Source organism: Trachypithecus francoisi, unplaced genomic scaffold (assembly GCF_009764315.1).
Source record: "Trachypithecus francoisi isolate TF-2019V2 unplaced genomic scaffold, Tfra_2.0 Lachesis_group12, whole genome shotgun sequence".
Taxonomy (NCBI): domain Eukaryota; kingdom Metazoa; phylum Chordata; class Mammalia; order Primates; family Cercopithecidae; genus Trachypithecus; species Trachypithecus francoisi.
In genome coordinates, this window is record NW_022681457.1 from 26,782,745 (window position 1) to 26,797,257 (window position 14,513).

General features: G+C 45.2%; 1 protein-coding gene across 5 annotated transcripts in view; it reads left to right on the forward strand.

Annotated features, from left to right (window-relative positions):
• The window catches only part of AK4 (adenylate kinase 4), an 88,924-nt gene that overhangs the window by 39,538 nt on the left and 34,873 nt on the right, over positions 1 to 14,513 (forward strand). For all 5 annotated transcript variants that reach the window (XM_033225167.1, XM_033225171.1, XM_033225169.1 and 2 more), the window contains one exon: positions 6,183 to 6,302. In XM_033225167.1, the coding sequence (XP_033081058.1) occupies positions 6,183 to 6,302 (120 nt within the window). The remainder of the gene's footprint in view (positions 1 to 6,182; positions 6,303 to 14,513) is intronic.

Sequence of the window (14,513 nt, forward strand, 5' to 3'; positions counted from 1 at the left end):
ATTTCCCCTACCCAAACTAGTTCACTTCTATTCCTATTCATGTTTTGAAATGCTGAAGAAATGAGACCGGGCTGTGAAACCTAATATGACCATCTTTTTTTTTTTGAGATGGAGTCTTGCTCTGTAACCCAGGCTGGCGTGATCTTGGCTCACTGTAACCTCCGCCTCTTGGACTCAGCCTTTTCTGCCTCAGCCTCGTGAGTAGCTGGGATTACAGACAGGCATACGCCATTGTGGCTGGTGGATTTTTATATTTTTAGTAGAGACAGGGTTTCTCCATGTTGGTCAGGCTGGTCTCAAACTCCTGACCTCAGGTAATCCGCCCACCTCGGCCTCTCAAAGTGCTGGGATTACAGGTATGAGCTACTGTGCCTGGCCTAATATGATCTTCTTAACTAGTCATCATCACACTTTGCTTGTATTATACCTCTTTTCTAAAAGTTGCTATCTGGTGAGGTTGGGCCATATTTGATTTTGGGAAAATGATTCTATAATAACTCTCCAAGATGATCAGATTGATTTTTGCAAGGTAAAGGAAAATTCTCTTATCTTCAGGTGTTCATTCATGCAACTTATTTTATTTTATTTTTTTTTGAGACGGAGTCTCGCTCTGCCGCCCAGGCTGGAGTGCTGTGGCTGGATCTCAGCTCACTGCAAGCTCCGCCTCCTGGGTTCACGCCATTCTCCTGCCTCAGCCTCCTGAGTAGCTGGGACTACAGGCGCCCGCCACCTCGCCCAGCTAATTTTTTTGTATTTTTTAGTAGAGACGGGATTTCACTGTGTTAGCCAGGATGGTCGCGATCTCCTGACCTCGTGATCCGCCCGTCTCGGCCTCCCAAAGTGCTGGGATTACAGGCTTGAGCCACCGCGCCCGGCCTATTTTTTTAATTTTTAATTTAATTGTTTGAGACAGAGTCTCACTCTGTCGCCCAGGCTGTAGTACAGTGGTGCAGTCTCAGCTCACTGCAACCTCTGCCTCTTGGGTTCAAACTATTCTTGTGCCTTAGCCTCCCAAGTAGCTGAGATTACAGGCATGCATCACCATACCCAGCTAATTTTTTTGTATTTTTAGTTGGGCAACTGTGTTGCCCAGGTTGGTCTCAAACTCCTGGCCGCAAGTGATCTGCGCCCCTTTGGCCTCCCAAAGCGTTGGGTTTACAGGCATGAGCCATCAGCCTGGCCCATGCAACACATTTTTATGGGGCGTCTAATACATGCCAGACTATATTTTAAGCACTGAGGATGTGGCAATGAACAAACTATTTTAACTTTTCCTTCATTGAGCTGCTAATTTCTAGTAGAGGGGGCAGAAAGTGAATGAACAAATACCTCAATATGTAATTAGATCTGGAGTTCTAGAAAACAATGCAAAATACACATTTTGGTCTTTCACCTTGGAAGATGTATATTTATTGTTTCTCTACCTTGAAGTTTGGTGGATGAGACTAAGAAGGGGGCTCTGGGCCTGGCGTGACTATTGCAGAGTGGGACAGCACCCAAGTTGCCAGTTACCCCATGCATCTTTTCTGATAGTGACTGTTTAGACATAGAACATAGATACCACCCAGGTATTACCCAAGAGAACTGAAAACATACATGCACACGATGTATATGAACGTTCACTGCAGCGTTATTCATAATAGCCAAAAAGTAGAAACAACCCAAATATCCATTATATGTATGAATAAAATGTGGTATAACCATACAATGAAATGTTATTTAGCCATAAAAAGGAGTGAAATATGGATATGTGGTACATGGAAAACATTACGCTAAGTGAAAGAAAACAGTCACAGAAAACTATGATTCCATTTATAAGAAGTGTCCAGGGTAGGCAAATCTACAGAGACCAGAAAGATTAGTAGTTGCCGGGGGCCGGAGGGAGATGAGAAGAAGGAGTGACTGCTAATGGGGCAGGATTTCTTTCTGAAGTAATGGAAGTGTTCTGAAATTAGGGAGTGGTGATGGGTGAGTCCTAGATATAAAAATGGCAGATGTTATAGTGTGTGAATTATCACAATAAAGCTGTCATAAAAAATGCTGGGATTACCTTCTATTTGAAGGTGAGGATCTTATGAAGATTAAATGAAATGAAATAACATAAAGCACTTAAAGCCCAGTGCCTAGGACATAGTGTGCACTCAAGTAATGGTGGTGGTTGTCGCTCTTCAAGTAATACTGTTTAAATATCTCTAAGCTGGAACTTTTATTTATTCACTGCTACATCTCCAGAATATGACCTGTTATGGGGTGTGCGGTCAATAAATATAATACTTGTCGAATGAACGTGGCTTGCTCACATTCATGTTGAGTCACATTCACCAATGGGACTGTCTTTCTTGTTCCGCCTCTTGCAGCATGTTAGGGAGTCTGCATCAACTGGGCCTGTGTTTTGAGCTTCTTGTCTAGTGGTAGTACTCAAGAGGTATGGAGCTCTTCACAGCCCATCTTTCAGTGCTTAAGTTGGGGTTGGGGGGGTATAGACTCAGTCTGGGGAGGCAAGGGCTCTACCTACATTAAAGGTGAAAGTGGGGAGGCCAGGCATGGTGGCTCACGTCTGTAATCCCAGCACTCTGGGAGGCAGAGGTGGGCGGATCACTTGAGGTCAGGAATTGGTGACCAGCCTGGCCAACATGGTGAAACCCTATCTCTACTAAAAATACAGAAATTAGTGGGGTGTGGTGGTGCACACCTGTAATCCCAGCTACTTGGGAGGCTGGGGCAGGAGAATCGCTTGTCCCCGGGAGGCAGAGGTTGCGGTGAGCAGAGATTGTGCCACTGCACTCCAGCCTGGGTGAGACTCTATAGCAAAAAAAAAAAAAAAAAAGGGGGGTCAAATGATTCTTGAGCCTTTTTCTAGTAATATAATTTTGCTTTGTGTTTTTATTTTTACTTATTTTTTTTATTTTATTTATTTATTTATTTATTTATTTATTTTTTGAGGCAGAGTCTCGCTCTGTCGCCCAGGCTGGAGTGCAGTGGCCGGATCTCAGCTCACTGCAAGCTCCGCCTCCCGGGTTTACGCCATTCTCCTGCCTCAGCCTCCCGAGTAGCTGGGACTACAGGCGCCCGCCACCTCGCCCAGCTAGTTTTTGTATTTTTAGTAGAGACGGGGTTTCACTGTATTAGCCAGGAGGGTCTCGATCTCCTGACCTCATGATCCGCCCGTCTCGGCCTCCCAAAGTGCTGGGATTACAGGCTTGAGCCACCGCGCCCGGCCTATTTTATTTTTTTGAGATGGAGTCTTGCTCTGTTGCCCAGGTTGGAGTTCAGTGGTGCAATCTCAGCTCACTGCAAGCTCTGCCTCCTGGATTCACGCCATTCTCCTGCCTCAGCCTCCCGAGTAGCTGGGACTACAGGCGCCTGCCACCACGCATGGCTAATTTTTTGTATTTTTAGTAGAGACAGGGTTTCACTGTGTTAGCCAGGATCATCTCGATCTCCTGACCTCATGATCCGCCCGCCTTGGCCTCCCAAAGTGCTGGGATTACAGGCATGAGCCACCATGCCTGGCCTACTTATCTATTTTTTTTGAGATGGAGTCTCGCTGTCACCCGGGCTGAAGTGCAGTGGCACGACCTCAGCTCGCTGCAGCCTCCGTCTCCCAGGTTCAAGTGATTCTTCTGCCTCAGCCTCCCTAGTAGCTGAGATTACAGGTGCCTGCCACCACACCCAACTAATTTTTTTTTTTTTTTTAGATGGAGTCTTGCTCTGTCACCCAGTGCAGTGGCACAATCTTGGCTCACTGAAACCTCTGCCTACTGGATCAAGCGATTCTCCTGTGTCAACCTCCCAAGTAGCTGGGATTACAGGCACCCACTACCACACTTGGCTAATTTTTGTATTTTTAGTAGAGATGGGGTTTCACCATGTTGGCCAGGCTGGTCTTGAACTCCTGACCTCAGGTGATCCTCCTGCCTTGACCTCCCAAAGTGCTGGGATTACAGGCATGAGCCACCACAGCTGGCCCTTTGTGTTTTTAAAAAAACTGAATTGGTCTGTTGAGAATGTGATTCTTCTCTCTCTTTTTTTTTTTTTCTTGAGATGGAGTTGTTGCCCAAGCTGGAGTATAATGGCGTGATCTCGGCTTACCGCAACCTCCACCTCCTGGGTTCAAGTGACTCTCCTGCCTCAGCCTCCCGAGTAGCTGGGATTACAGGCATGTACCACCACACCCGGCTAATTTTGTATTTTTAGTAGAGACAGGGATTCTCCATGTTGGTCAGGCTGGTCTCAAACTCCCGACTTCAGGTGATCTGCCTGCCTTGGCCCCCCAAAGTGTTGGGATTACAGGCATGAGCGAGCCACTGCGCCCAGCCGAGAATGTGATTCTTAAGCATTTATTATCAGTTCCCCAGAGAGCAGAGGATTTCATTTGTAGTTAAAAAAATCAAACAACAAAAAACAATAAAACACAAATTTAGTTCTTAGAAATGTACAGATTTAAACTGATAGTTTGTTCTGCTGAACCTAACCACAATTTCTACATGTAGGAAATTAATATTTTAAATGAAGATAGAGGCAGTTTTCCCTGAAAGTATTTATGTCATTTTCTTTTTTTTCTTTTTTCTTTTTTTTTTTTTTGTTTTTTTTTTGTTTTTTTGAGACGGAGTCTCGCTCTGTCACCCAGGCTGGAGTGCAGTGGCCAGATCTCAGCTCACTGTAAGCTCCGCCTCCCGGGTTTACGCCATTCTCCTGCCTCAGCCTCCCGAGTAGCTGGGACCTCGCCCGGCTAGTTTTTTGTATTTTTAGTAGAGATGGGGTTTCACCGTGTTAGCCAGGATGGTCTCGATCTCCTGACCTCGTGATCCGCCCGTCTCGGCCTCCCAAAGTGCTGGGATTACAGGCTAGAGCCACCGCGCCCGGCCATTTATGTCATTTTCTTAAAACTTCACATCCTTTTATGAACTTGGCATTCCACTAATAACACTGAGTTGCTTTTACAACTGTGTCGGCAAGGTGCTATCTGCTTATATTGAGGTTGATGAAAAGAAGTAAAGCTGCTGTTGTTTGTATTATGTGGCATTCTTGCTAGACCACGGGAACTTTTTTCCTTTGGTCTCTGTAAGGAATGGTTGTGCTTCTCATCTTCCTTTAGTCTTATGTACATTGTGTAGTTGATCACGTTCCTTGTTACGATAAACTGTTGAGAGGCTCAGTGCCCAATTTGTGGCCTACCTCTAGGAAGTATCCAGGGCTTCTCTCTATCAGCTTTTTATGTACCATCCTGTTTCTTGACTTTATTTTCTTTTTTTTTTTTTTTTTTTTTTGAGACGGAGTCTTGCTCTGTGGCCGGGGCTGGAGTGCAGTGGCCGGATCTCAGCTCACTGCAAGCTCCGCCTCCCGGGTTCACGCCATTCTCCTGCCTCAGCCTCCCGAGTAGCTGGGACTACAGACGCCCGCCACCTCGCCCGGCTAGTTTTTTGTATTTTTTTTAGTAGAGACGGGGTTTCACAGTGTTCGCCAGGATGGTCTCGATCTCCTGACCTCGTGATCCGCCCGTCTCGGCCTCCCAAAGTGCTGGGATTACAGGCTTGAGCCACCGCGCCCGGCTTTGACTTTATTTTCTAGTCTTATTTTTTTCTTGCCCAAATTGTGTTTCTTTTTCTTTTCTTTTCTTTTCTTTTCTTTTCTTTTCTTTTCTTTTCCTTCCTTCCTTCCTTCCTTCCTTCCTTCCTTCCTTCTTTCTCTTTCTCTCTTTTCTTTTCTTCTCTTCTCTTTTCTTTTCTCTTCTTTTCTTTTCTTTCTTCTTTCTTTCTTTCCTCTTTTTTCCTGTTGCCCAGGCTGGCATGCAGTAGTGCAGTCAGTGAGCTTGAGCTCACTGCAAGTGCAAACTCCTGGGCTCAAGTGATCCTCCCACCTCATCCTCCCAAAGTATCGGAATTATAGGCATGAGCCACCACACCTGGTCACTCTTTCTTCCTTTTTTTCTGCGGGGGGGGCTATGGTATCTCAAAGAGCTGCTTTTATACTTTTTTGGGAGATAAATGTGTTAAATAAGCAACAGTCCCACCTTATTGACGTGAATGTTTTAAAAACTTAAAACATACCTACAACTACCTAGAAATTACCTCCCATATCAGGAAGGATGGAGAGAAGGCAAAACTGTCAGAAAAGAGTTGGTAAGCTTTGTGTTTGGGAAGTTTTTTTGAAAACCTCTTTTTTTGTTGTCTTTTTAATAGAAGTTGGTGAGATGGCAAAGCAGTATATAGAGAGAAGTCTTTTGGTTCCAGACCATGTGATCACATGCCTAATGATGTCTGAGTTGGAGAACAGGCGTGGCCAGCACTGGCTCCTTGATGGTGAGTTGAAACTGTGGGTAAACCGAATTTCTGGGAATAGTCAGTTAAGGTCTTGCACGCTCTCTTAACTTCTTACTGAACGGAAAATGCCTTATTTTCTAAACTTTCTGTCCGTTATTTAATATTGCAGTTTGGCAACATGATAGGAACCCTTTGTGGTGAAGCCTTTTATTTCTTCTCTCTCCAGATCACCATCATGAGAACCACTGACTTGAAGCAAACTTTCACTAAATTTCTGTTATTGCTTCAGCCCTTTTGTTTCCATAAGTCATCCTGAGTATAACTCCTCTTCAAACAGAGGTTCTTTCACTCCCCGTAAGACACACAAAATACAATTATGAGTTACTATTTTTCACCTGTCAGATTAACAGAGATAGAATATTGGAAAATCCTTGATTGAGTGTGTAGGAAACAAATATTGTTGAAAGTATCAAATGAGCAACCTTTGTAGAGCAGTTAGCGTTATATATACTTTCTGATCCAGCAGTTCCATTCTGGATTTCTGCCTAAAGATGCAAGGAGGTTTATTTTAGCATTATTGGTAAATAGGAAGACACTGTTACTGACACTATAAAAGAATCATTATATATGTGGTATTCTGAGGACACAAAGAAGAAAATTATTCTGTTGGTGGAAGGAGGGGCTGGAACAACTGTATGGAAAGTGATGAATAGATAGATGGCCCTCAGGTAGAAGAGTGGGGATAGGGAAGGTAGTTTTTTTTTCAGCAGAGGGACAATGTGAACAGGGTGAAAGGGGAATGAGTTGTCTTAGTATTTTTTCTGAGCCAGCAAGCAGAGGTTGGCAGAGGAAATCCTGGGGTAGATAGCCTTTGATTTTGCATAAAGATGGTGGAACTGGATTTTGTTGGCTTTAGGGAGCACTGAAGAGTTGTTAAGTAGGGCTGTAATATGATCATATTTGTCTCAGAAAGACTATTCTGTTAGCAGCACAGGAGAGATTAGGTGCTGGGGCATGGAGGAGAGTTGTGACTACAAACCAAAGATCATTGGAATAACTGGACTAAGGGATGTCAAAGGCCTGAGTTTAAGCAATAATAGCAGTGGGGTGGAAGGGAGGCACCATTCGTAAGAGAGTGGGTTGAGGAGAAAGAATTGATAGGAGCTGTGGCTGATGTTAGGTACTACAGCCCCAGGGTTTTCTTTTATTGCCTTCCAGGCTTTTTGAGTTTCTTAGCTTTCATCTAAGAAAGACCCTCTCTACACTTACCTAGGCATGTTAATTTCTCTAGACTCTACTTTTTTTTTTTTTTTTTTTTTTGAGACGGAGTCTCGCTCTGTCACCCGGCTGGAGTGGAGTGCAGTGGCCGGATCTCAGCTCACTGCAAGCTCCGCCTCCCGGGTTCACGCCATTCTCCTGCCTCAGTCTCCCAAGTAGCTGGGACTACAGGCGCCCGCCACCTCGCCCGGCTAATTTTTTTGTATTTTTAGTAGAGACGGGGTTTCACCATGTTAGCCAGGATGGTCTGGATCTCCTGACCTCGTGATCCGCCCGTCTCGGCCTCCCAAAGTGCTGGGATTACAGGCTTGAGCCACCGCGCCCGGCCTAGACTCTACTTTTAACTCACAAAAGTTAGCCCTTTTCTTAGTCTGTTTTCTGCTGCTACAACAAAGTACTTTGGGCTGGGCAATTTGTAAAGAAAAGAAATTTATTTCTCATGGTTCTAGAGGCTGGAAAGTCCAAGAGCATGGTGTCAGCATCTGATGAGGGCCTTCTTGCTGCATCATCCCATGTCAGAAGGCATCAAATGGGGAAGAAGTGCATGCCTCTGAGAGGGAATGGGAGCTGAACTTATCCTTTTATTAGGAGCCCATTGTTTTATCTAGAACCCACTTCTGTGATAAGAGCATTAACTCATTCATGAGGGCAGAGCCATTATGACCTAATTACCTCTTAAAGGCTCCATTTCCCATAACATTACATTGCCAATTAATTTTTTTTTTTTTTTGTGAGACGGAGTCTCGCTCTATCCCCTAGGCTGGAGTGCAGTGGTGCAATCTCGGCTCACTGCAAGCTGCACCTCCTGGGTTCACGCCATTCTCCTGCCTTAGCCTCCTGAGTAGCTGGGACTATAGGCACCCATCACCGCGCCTGGCTAATTTTTTTTGTACTTTTATTAGAGACGGGGTTTCACCGTGGTCTCGATCTCCTGACCTTGTGATCCGCCCGCCTCGGCCTCCCAAAGTGCTGGGATTGCAGGCATGAGCCACTGCGCCCGGCCTATTACATTGCCAATTACATTTCAACATGAGTTTTGGAGGGGACATTTAAACCTTAGCATTCTGCCCGTACCCACCTCCCCACCAAAAACAACTCATGTCCTCCTCATATACAAAATACATTTATTCTATCCCATTAGTCCCCAAAGTCTTGGTCTAGCATCAACTCAAAAGTGCAAGCTGAATCAGACATAGGTGAGACTTATAAAGTACAATTAATTCTGAGACAAATTCCCTTCAGCTGTGAGCCTGTGCAATCAAAGCAAGTCATTTAATTGCTATGGTAGGAAGGTGTATGATGGACATTCCCATTCCAAAGGAAGAAATAGGCAAGAAGGGGCAGGTGGTCCCTGATAAGTCCAAAATCCAACAGGGGAGACATTAAGTCTTAAAGATGGGGAATAATTTCTGTTGACTCCATATTCTGCCTCCTGGGCACACTGGGATGGGAGTTGGGCTCCCAGGGCCTCAGAAACCCCACCCGCTGTGGCTTTGCTGGGCTCAGTCCACTCATCAGCTCTCATGGGTTGGAGTTGTATACTGGTGGATTTACAGTTCTGGGGTGTTGACAGTGGCCCACTGCCATGGCTTCACTAGACATTGCCCTAGTGAGGACTCTGTGGCAGCCTTGACCTCACAGTTCCACTGGGCATTGTCCTAATGGGGGCTGTCTGCAATGGCTCTGCGTTCAAAGAGTGCCTGGCATTCTTTGAAATCTAGGTAGAGGAAGCCATGCCCTGTAGGTCTTGCATTTTGTGAGATGCCACCAAGGCTTATCCCTTTCCGAGCAGTTCGAGCCATGCTGAAGCTGTTTGAATTATGGCTAAGGAGGCCAAGGAATGCTATCCATCTCCTGAAACATTCTACCCTCCTGGAGCTCTGGGTCTGTGATGGGAGGGGCAGTCTGGAAGATCTCTGAAATGCCTTTTAGGTCTTTCTTCCATTGTCCTGATTGATAGCACCTGGCTTTCTTCTAGCCATGCTAATCTCTTTAGCAATAGGTTTGACCACACACTTAATATTCCCTCTTGAACATGCTTTTCCACTCTGAACATGGCCATGCCGAGAATTTTCCAAATTCTTCTGTTTTGCTTCTCTTTTAACTATATGGTTATCCCTCAGTATCTGCTGAGGGTAAGGGGTGTGGGAAGAGATTGGTTCCAGGACCACTCCCTCATACCAAAATCCACATATACTAAAGCTCCACGGTTGGCCCCTGTGGAACCCATGGGTACGAAAAGTCAGTCCTCCATGTGCAAGGGTTTTGCATACTGCAAATACTGTATTGCATTTGATTGCAAATGTGGAACCCAGTGATATGGAGGCCCGACTGTATTTATTGAAAAAATCCTTGGCCAGATGTTGTGGCTCACACCTGTAATTCCAACACTTTGGGGAAGCTGAGGCAGGCAGATCACTTGAGCCCAGGAGACCAGCCTGGGCAACATTGCAAAACCTCATCTCTACAAAAATTAGCCGTGTGTGGTGGCATGTGCCTATAATCCCAGCTATTTGGGAGCTGAGGTAGGAGAATCACTTTAGCCTGAGAGGTTGAGGTAGCAGTGAGGCATGATCACACCACTGCACTCCAGCCTGGTGACAGAGTGACACCCTGTTTCTTTCTTTCTTTCTTTTTTTTTTTTTTGAGACGGAGTCTGGCTCTGTCGCCCAGGCTGGAGTGCAGTGGCGCGATCTCGGCTCACTGCAAGCTCCGCCTCCCGGGTTCCCGCCATTCTCCGGCCTCAGCCTCCGAGTAGCTGGGACTACAGGCGCCCGCCACCTCGCCCTTCTGGTTTTTGTATTTTTAGTAGAGACGGGGTTTCACCGTGTTCGCCAGGAGGGTCTCGATCTCCTGACCTTGTGATCCGCCCGCCTCGGCCTCCCAAAGTGCTGGGATTACAGGCTTGAGCCACCGCGCCCGGCCGACCCTGTTTCAAAAGAAAAGAAAAAATGTTCGTATCAAGTGTGCCCTCAGAGTTCAAACCCGTATGGTTCAGTGGTCAACTGTATTTGATCGTCTCTTTGCTCTCACATCTCATTTTATGCAATTAAAAGTAACCACACAGCAGCTTGAAAACCTTACTGCGTAGGTATTTCTTCCACCACATATCCTCATTCATTGCTCTTAAGTTTTGCACTCCATAAATCCCTAGGGCATGGACAAAATTTGTCAAGGTCTTTGCAACTGTATAACAAGAATAACCTTTACTCCAGTTTCTAATACCTTCTTTTCTGGTTCTGTCTGAGACCTCATCAGAATGGCCTTTACTGTCCAATTGCTGCCACCAATATTCTGGTCATGACCACTTGAGTAACTTTTTTTTTTTTTGAGAGATGAAGTCTGTCGCCCAGGCCGGTGTGCCATGGCATGATCTCAGCTCACTGCAACCTCCACCTCCCAGGTTCAAGCAATTCTCTTGCCTCAGCCTCCCGAGTAGCTGGGACTATAGGCATGCGCCACCACGCCCAACTAAGTTTTGTATTTTTAGTAAAGACAGGGTTTTGCCATGTTGGCCAGGCTGGTCTTGAACTCCTGACCTCAGGTGATCTGCCTGCCTCGGCCTCCCAAAGTGCTGGGATTACAGGTGTGAGCCACCGTGCCTGGCCCATTGAGTAATTTCTAAGAAGATTCAGACCTTCCCTACAGCTCCTCTCTTCTTTTGAGCCCTTGCCAGAATTGCCCTTGATGCATCATTCATGGCAATCTAGGGTGTTACTAGCCGCTTCCTCCAAATTCTTCCAGCCTCTACCCATTACCTAGTTCCAAAGCTATGGCCACATTTTTAGATATTTGTTATGGAAGCAACCCCACTCCTTGGTATCTATTTTTTGTCTTAGTCTGTTTTGTGCTGCTATAACAGAATACCTCAGGTTGGGTACTATGAAGAAAGGAAATTTATTTCTCACAGTTCTAGAGGCAGGGAAGACTAAGACCATGGTGCTCACAACTGTTGAGAGTCTTCTTGCTGTGTTGTTGGAAGGCAACACATGATAAGAAGGCTCACATAAGAGAGGGAATAAGGGGTTAAACTTATGCTTTTATCAGGAGCCCACTCCTGTGATAATCAACCCGTTAATTCATTCATGAGGGCAGAGCTCTCATGACCTGATAATCTCTTAAAGGCCCCACCTCCCAATACCTTTAAATTGGCAATTAAATTTCAACATGAGTTTTGGAGTGAACATTCAAACTGTAGCACCCCCCAATGCTTTTTGTGTAGATATTTATCATGACTGATAAACTTTGACTTTGCCACCACCTAACAGTAATTTCCCTAGTTTAAATTTTTAAATTGTAAGTCTTCTCACCTTGCAAAATGAATTTGTGTAGTTTTAGGGAACTTAAAAATCTGTGTTTAAAAAGGATCGTCTGTGTTAAACTCCCCTGGAAAGAGGGTTAGTGTAATAATTGAGAGCATGGACCCCGGTGCTGTCAGACTGCCTGACTTGAATCCCCGCTCTGCCACTTTCTGGCAGCCTGTGTGACCTTGGGCCTCTGGTTGCTCATGGAACACAAATTAGCAAAGAGGGGCAAAGTGAGCAAATATATGTAAAGTGCTTAGAAGAGTGCTTGCCCTATATAAGTGCTATATGAGTGTTTGTCATTATTTGTTGTGACTAGTGTACAGGTCCTGAAGTTTTTTGGGTGGGGGTGACTATTTGAGGTATCCACTTCAAAAATAGCTCTAAAAGTATTTAGCCAGGCAGAATAAAAGTCAGTTTCAGTTATGGAATGTTTTCTGTAGCTTTTCGGTGCTTGTTTTTGCCATGACTTCCTCTCAGGGTTGAATAACTGAAGTTCTTTGACATCATAGGCCTGTTTTAGTAAAGTACGTCAGTCTCCCAAGTGATTTGGTTAGTATTTCTCTCCTTGAAAACCCATCTGGTCACTTTTTCAGTTGCGACTTTTCTTTAAAGCTCTGGAATAAATCCATTTGGCAAGGTGTGGAGTGCGAGGGATGCCTGGTTCCTATGTTCAGCTTTAGACTCCTTATGTTACACAGGCACATGCTCTGCGGAGGATGTGCCTGTTGAGCGCGCTAAAGGTGATTGAATGTGGAAAGGTCGAGAAAGGCATTCTGATGACAGATGACTCATCATCTTGGTCCATATGGCTGTAGAGAGACATCCTGCAAATGGTGGGTGGAAATGAGTAGAGTGGATCCAAGCCAAGGGAACCCCAAGTGGGGATGTGGGGAGGGGAGGGAGGGTGAGTGCTCTGTGGTTTGGTCAGCTTTGCTCTTGCTAAAAAAAACATTCAGCACTACCTTCCCTTCACTGTGCTTTCCAGTTGGGTAAGAAATATTCTTGTTTTGTTTTGTCTTTTTGGGATGGAGTCTCTTTCTGTCACCCAGGCTGGAGTGCAGTGGCGTATCTTGGTTCACTGCAATCTCTGCCTCCTGGGTTCAAGCAATTCTCCTTCCTCAGCCTCCTCAGTAGCTGTGATTACAGGTGCACACCACCATTCCTGGCTAATTTTTTGTGTTTTTAGTAGAGATGGGGTTGCACCATGTTGGCCAGGCTTGTCTTGAACTACTGGCCTCAAGTGATCCGCCCGCCTCGGCTTCCCCAAGTGCTGGGATTACAGGCGTGAGCCATCGCACACAGCTAATTTTTCACTTTTTAAAAAAAGGGTCATCTATTAGTCCGTTTTCACATTGCTGATAAAGACATACCCCAGACTGGGTAATTTATACAAGAAAAAGGGTTTAACGGACTTACAGTTCCATGTGGCTTGGGAGGCCTCACAATCAATGCAGAAGGCAAGGAGGAGCAAATCGCATCATACATGGATAGCAGCAGGCAAAGAGAGCAAGCTTGGCAGGGAAACTCCCGTTTTTTTTTTTTTTTTTTTTTTTGAGATGGAGTCTCGCTCTGCCACCCAGGCTGGAGTGCAGTGGCTGGATCTCAGCTCACTGCAAGCTCCGCCTCCCGGGTTTACGCCATTCTCCTGCCTCAGCCTCCCGAGTAGCTGGGACCACAGGCGCCCGCCTCGTCGCCCGGCTAGTTTTTTTTGTATTTTTAAGTAGAGACAGGGTTTCACCGTATTAGCCAGGATGGTCTCGATCTTCTGACCTCGTGATCCGCCCGTCTCGGCCTCCCAAAGTGCTGGGATTACAGGCTTGAGCCACCGCGCCCGGCCTGAAACTCCCGTTTTTAAAACAGATCTCATGAAACTTACTCACTATCATGCAACAACATGGAAAAGACCTGCCCCCATAATTAAGTTACCTTCTACCAGGTTGATCCCATGACACGTGGGAATTGTGGGAGCTACAGCTCAAGATGAGACTTGGGTGAAGACACAGCCAAACCACATCAGGCCAGCAGTGAGGTATAGCCGTAGAGAGAGATGTATTAGTAACTGTTTTTTTTTTTTTTTTTTTTCCATTTCTAAACTTGCCTGCTTACCTGTGCCTTAAAATAGCAATCTAGAAGTTTCCCCAAATCAGTCCTAATTTATATTTATGTACCAAGATGTAGTAGAATTATCTGCCATATTATTTTAGGGGTAGCTATCAAAATATTTTAAATCGGTATTTCAAAGTTTGGTTTTGTAGAAAAACAGCCTTAAATTTTGGAATTGTAAATTAAATGTAATTTAATCCTTTTCACTGGTAATAATGATAACCTTTAGCGCAAGAGTCATCATTTGATCCATGGTTGTATTTGAAGCCTGGTTTGTTTGTTTCATTCTGAGCAATGTTGAACACTAACAAGTGTTTTCTGAAGGTAATTCTGTTTTTAACATAAGTCAGAGTAGTTTGAATGTGTGCAGTGTTTGTGTGTGTGTCTGCTTTCCCTTAGAGCTAAATGATTTCAGACTTGAGATGTTCCTGGCTGTGCACTCACTCAGAGCCTTGGTGTAGGTGTATGTGCAGAAACTGAACTGTAGATGCTAGAGCCAGAGTATTTTGCCCTGATTTTGCGAATGTGTTTTACCATACGAGGCTAGTACATAACAGCTTTG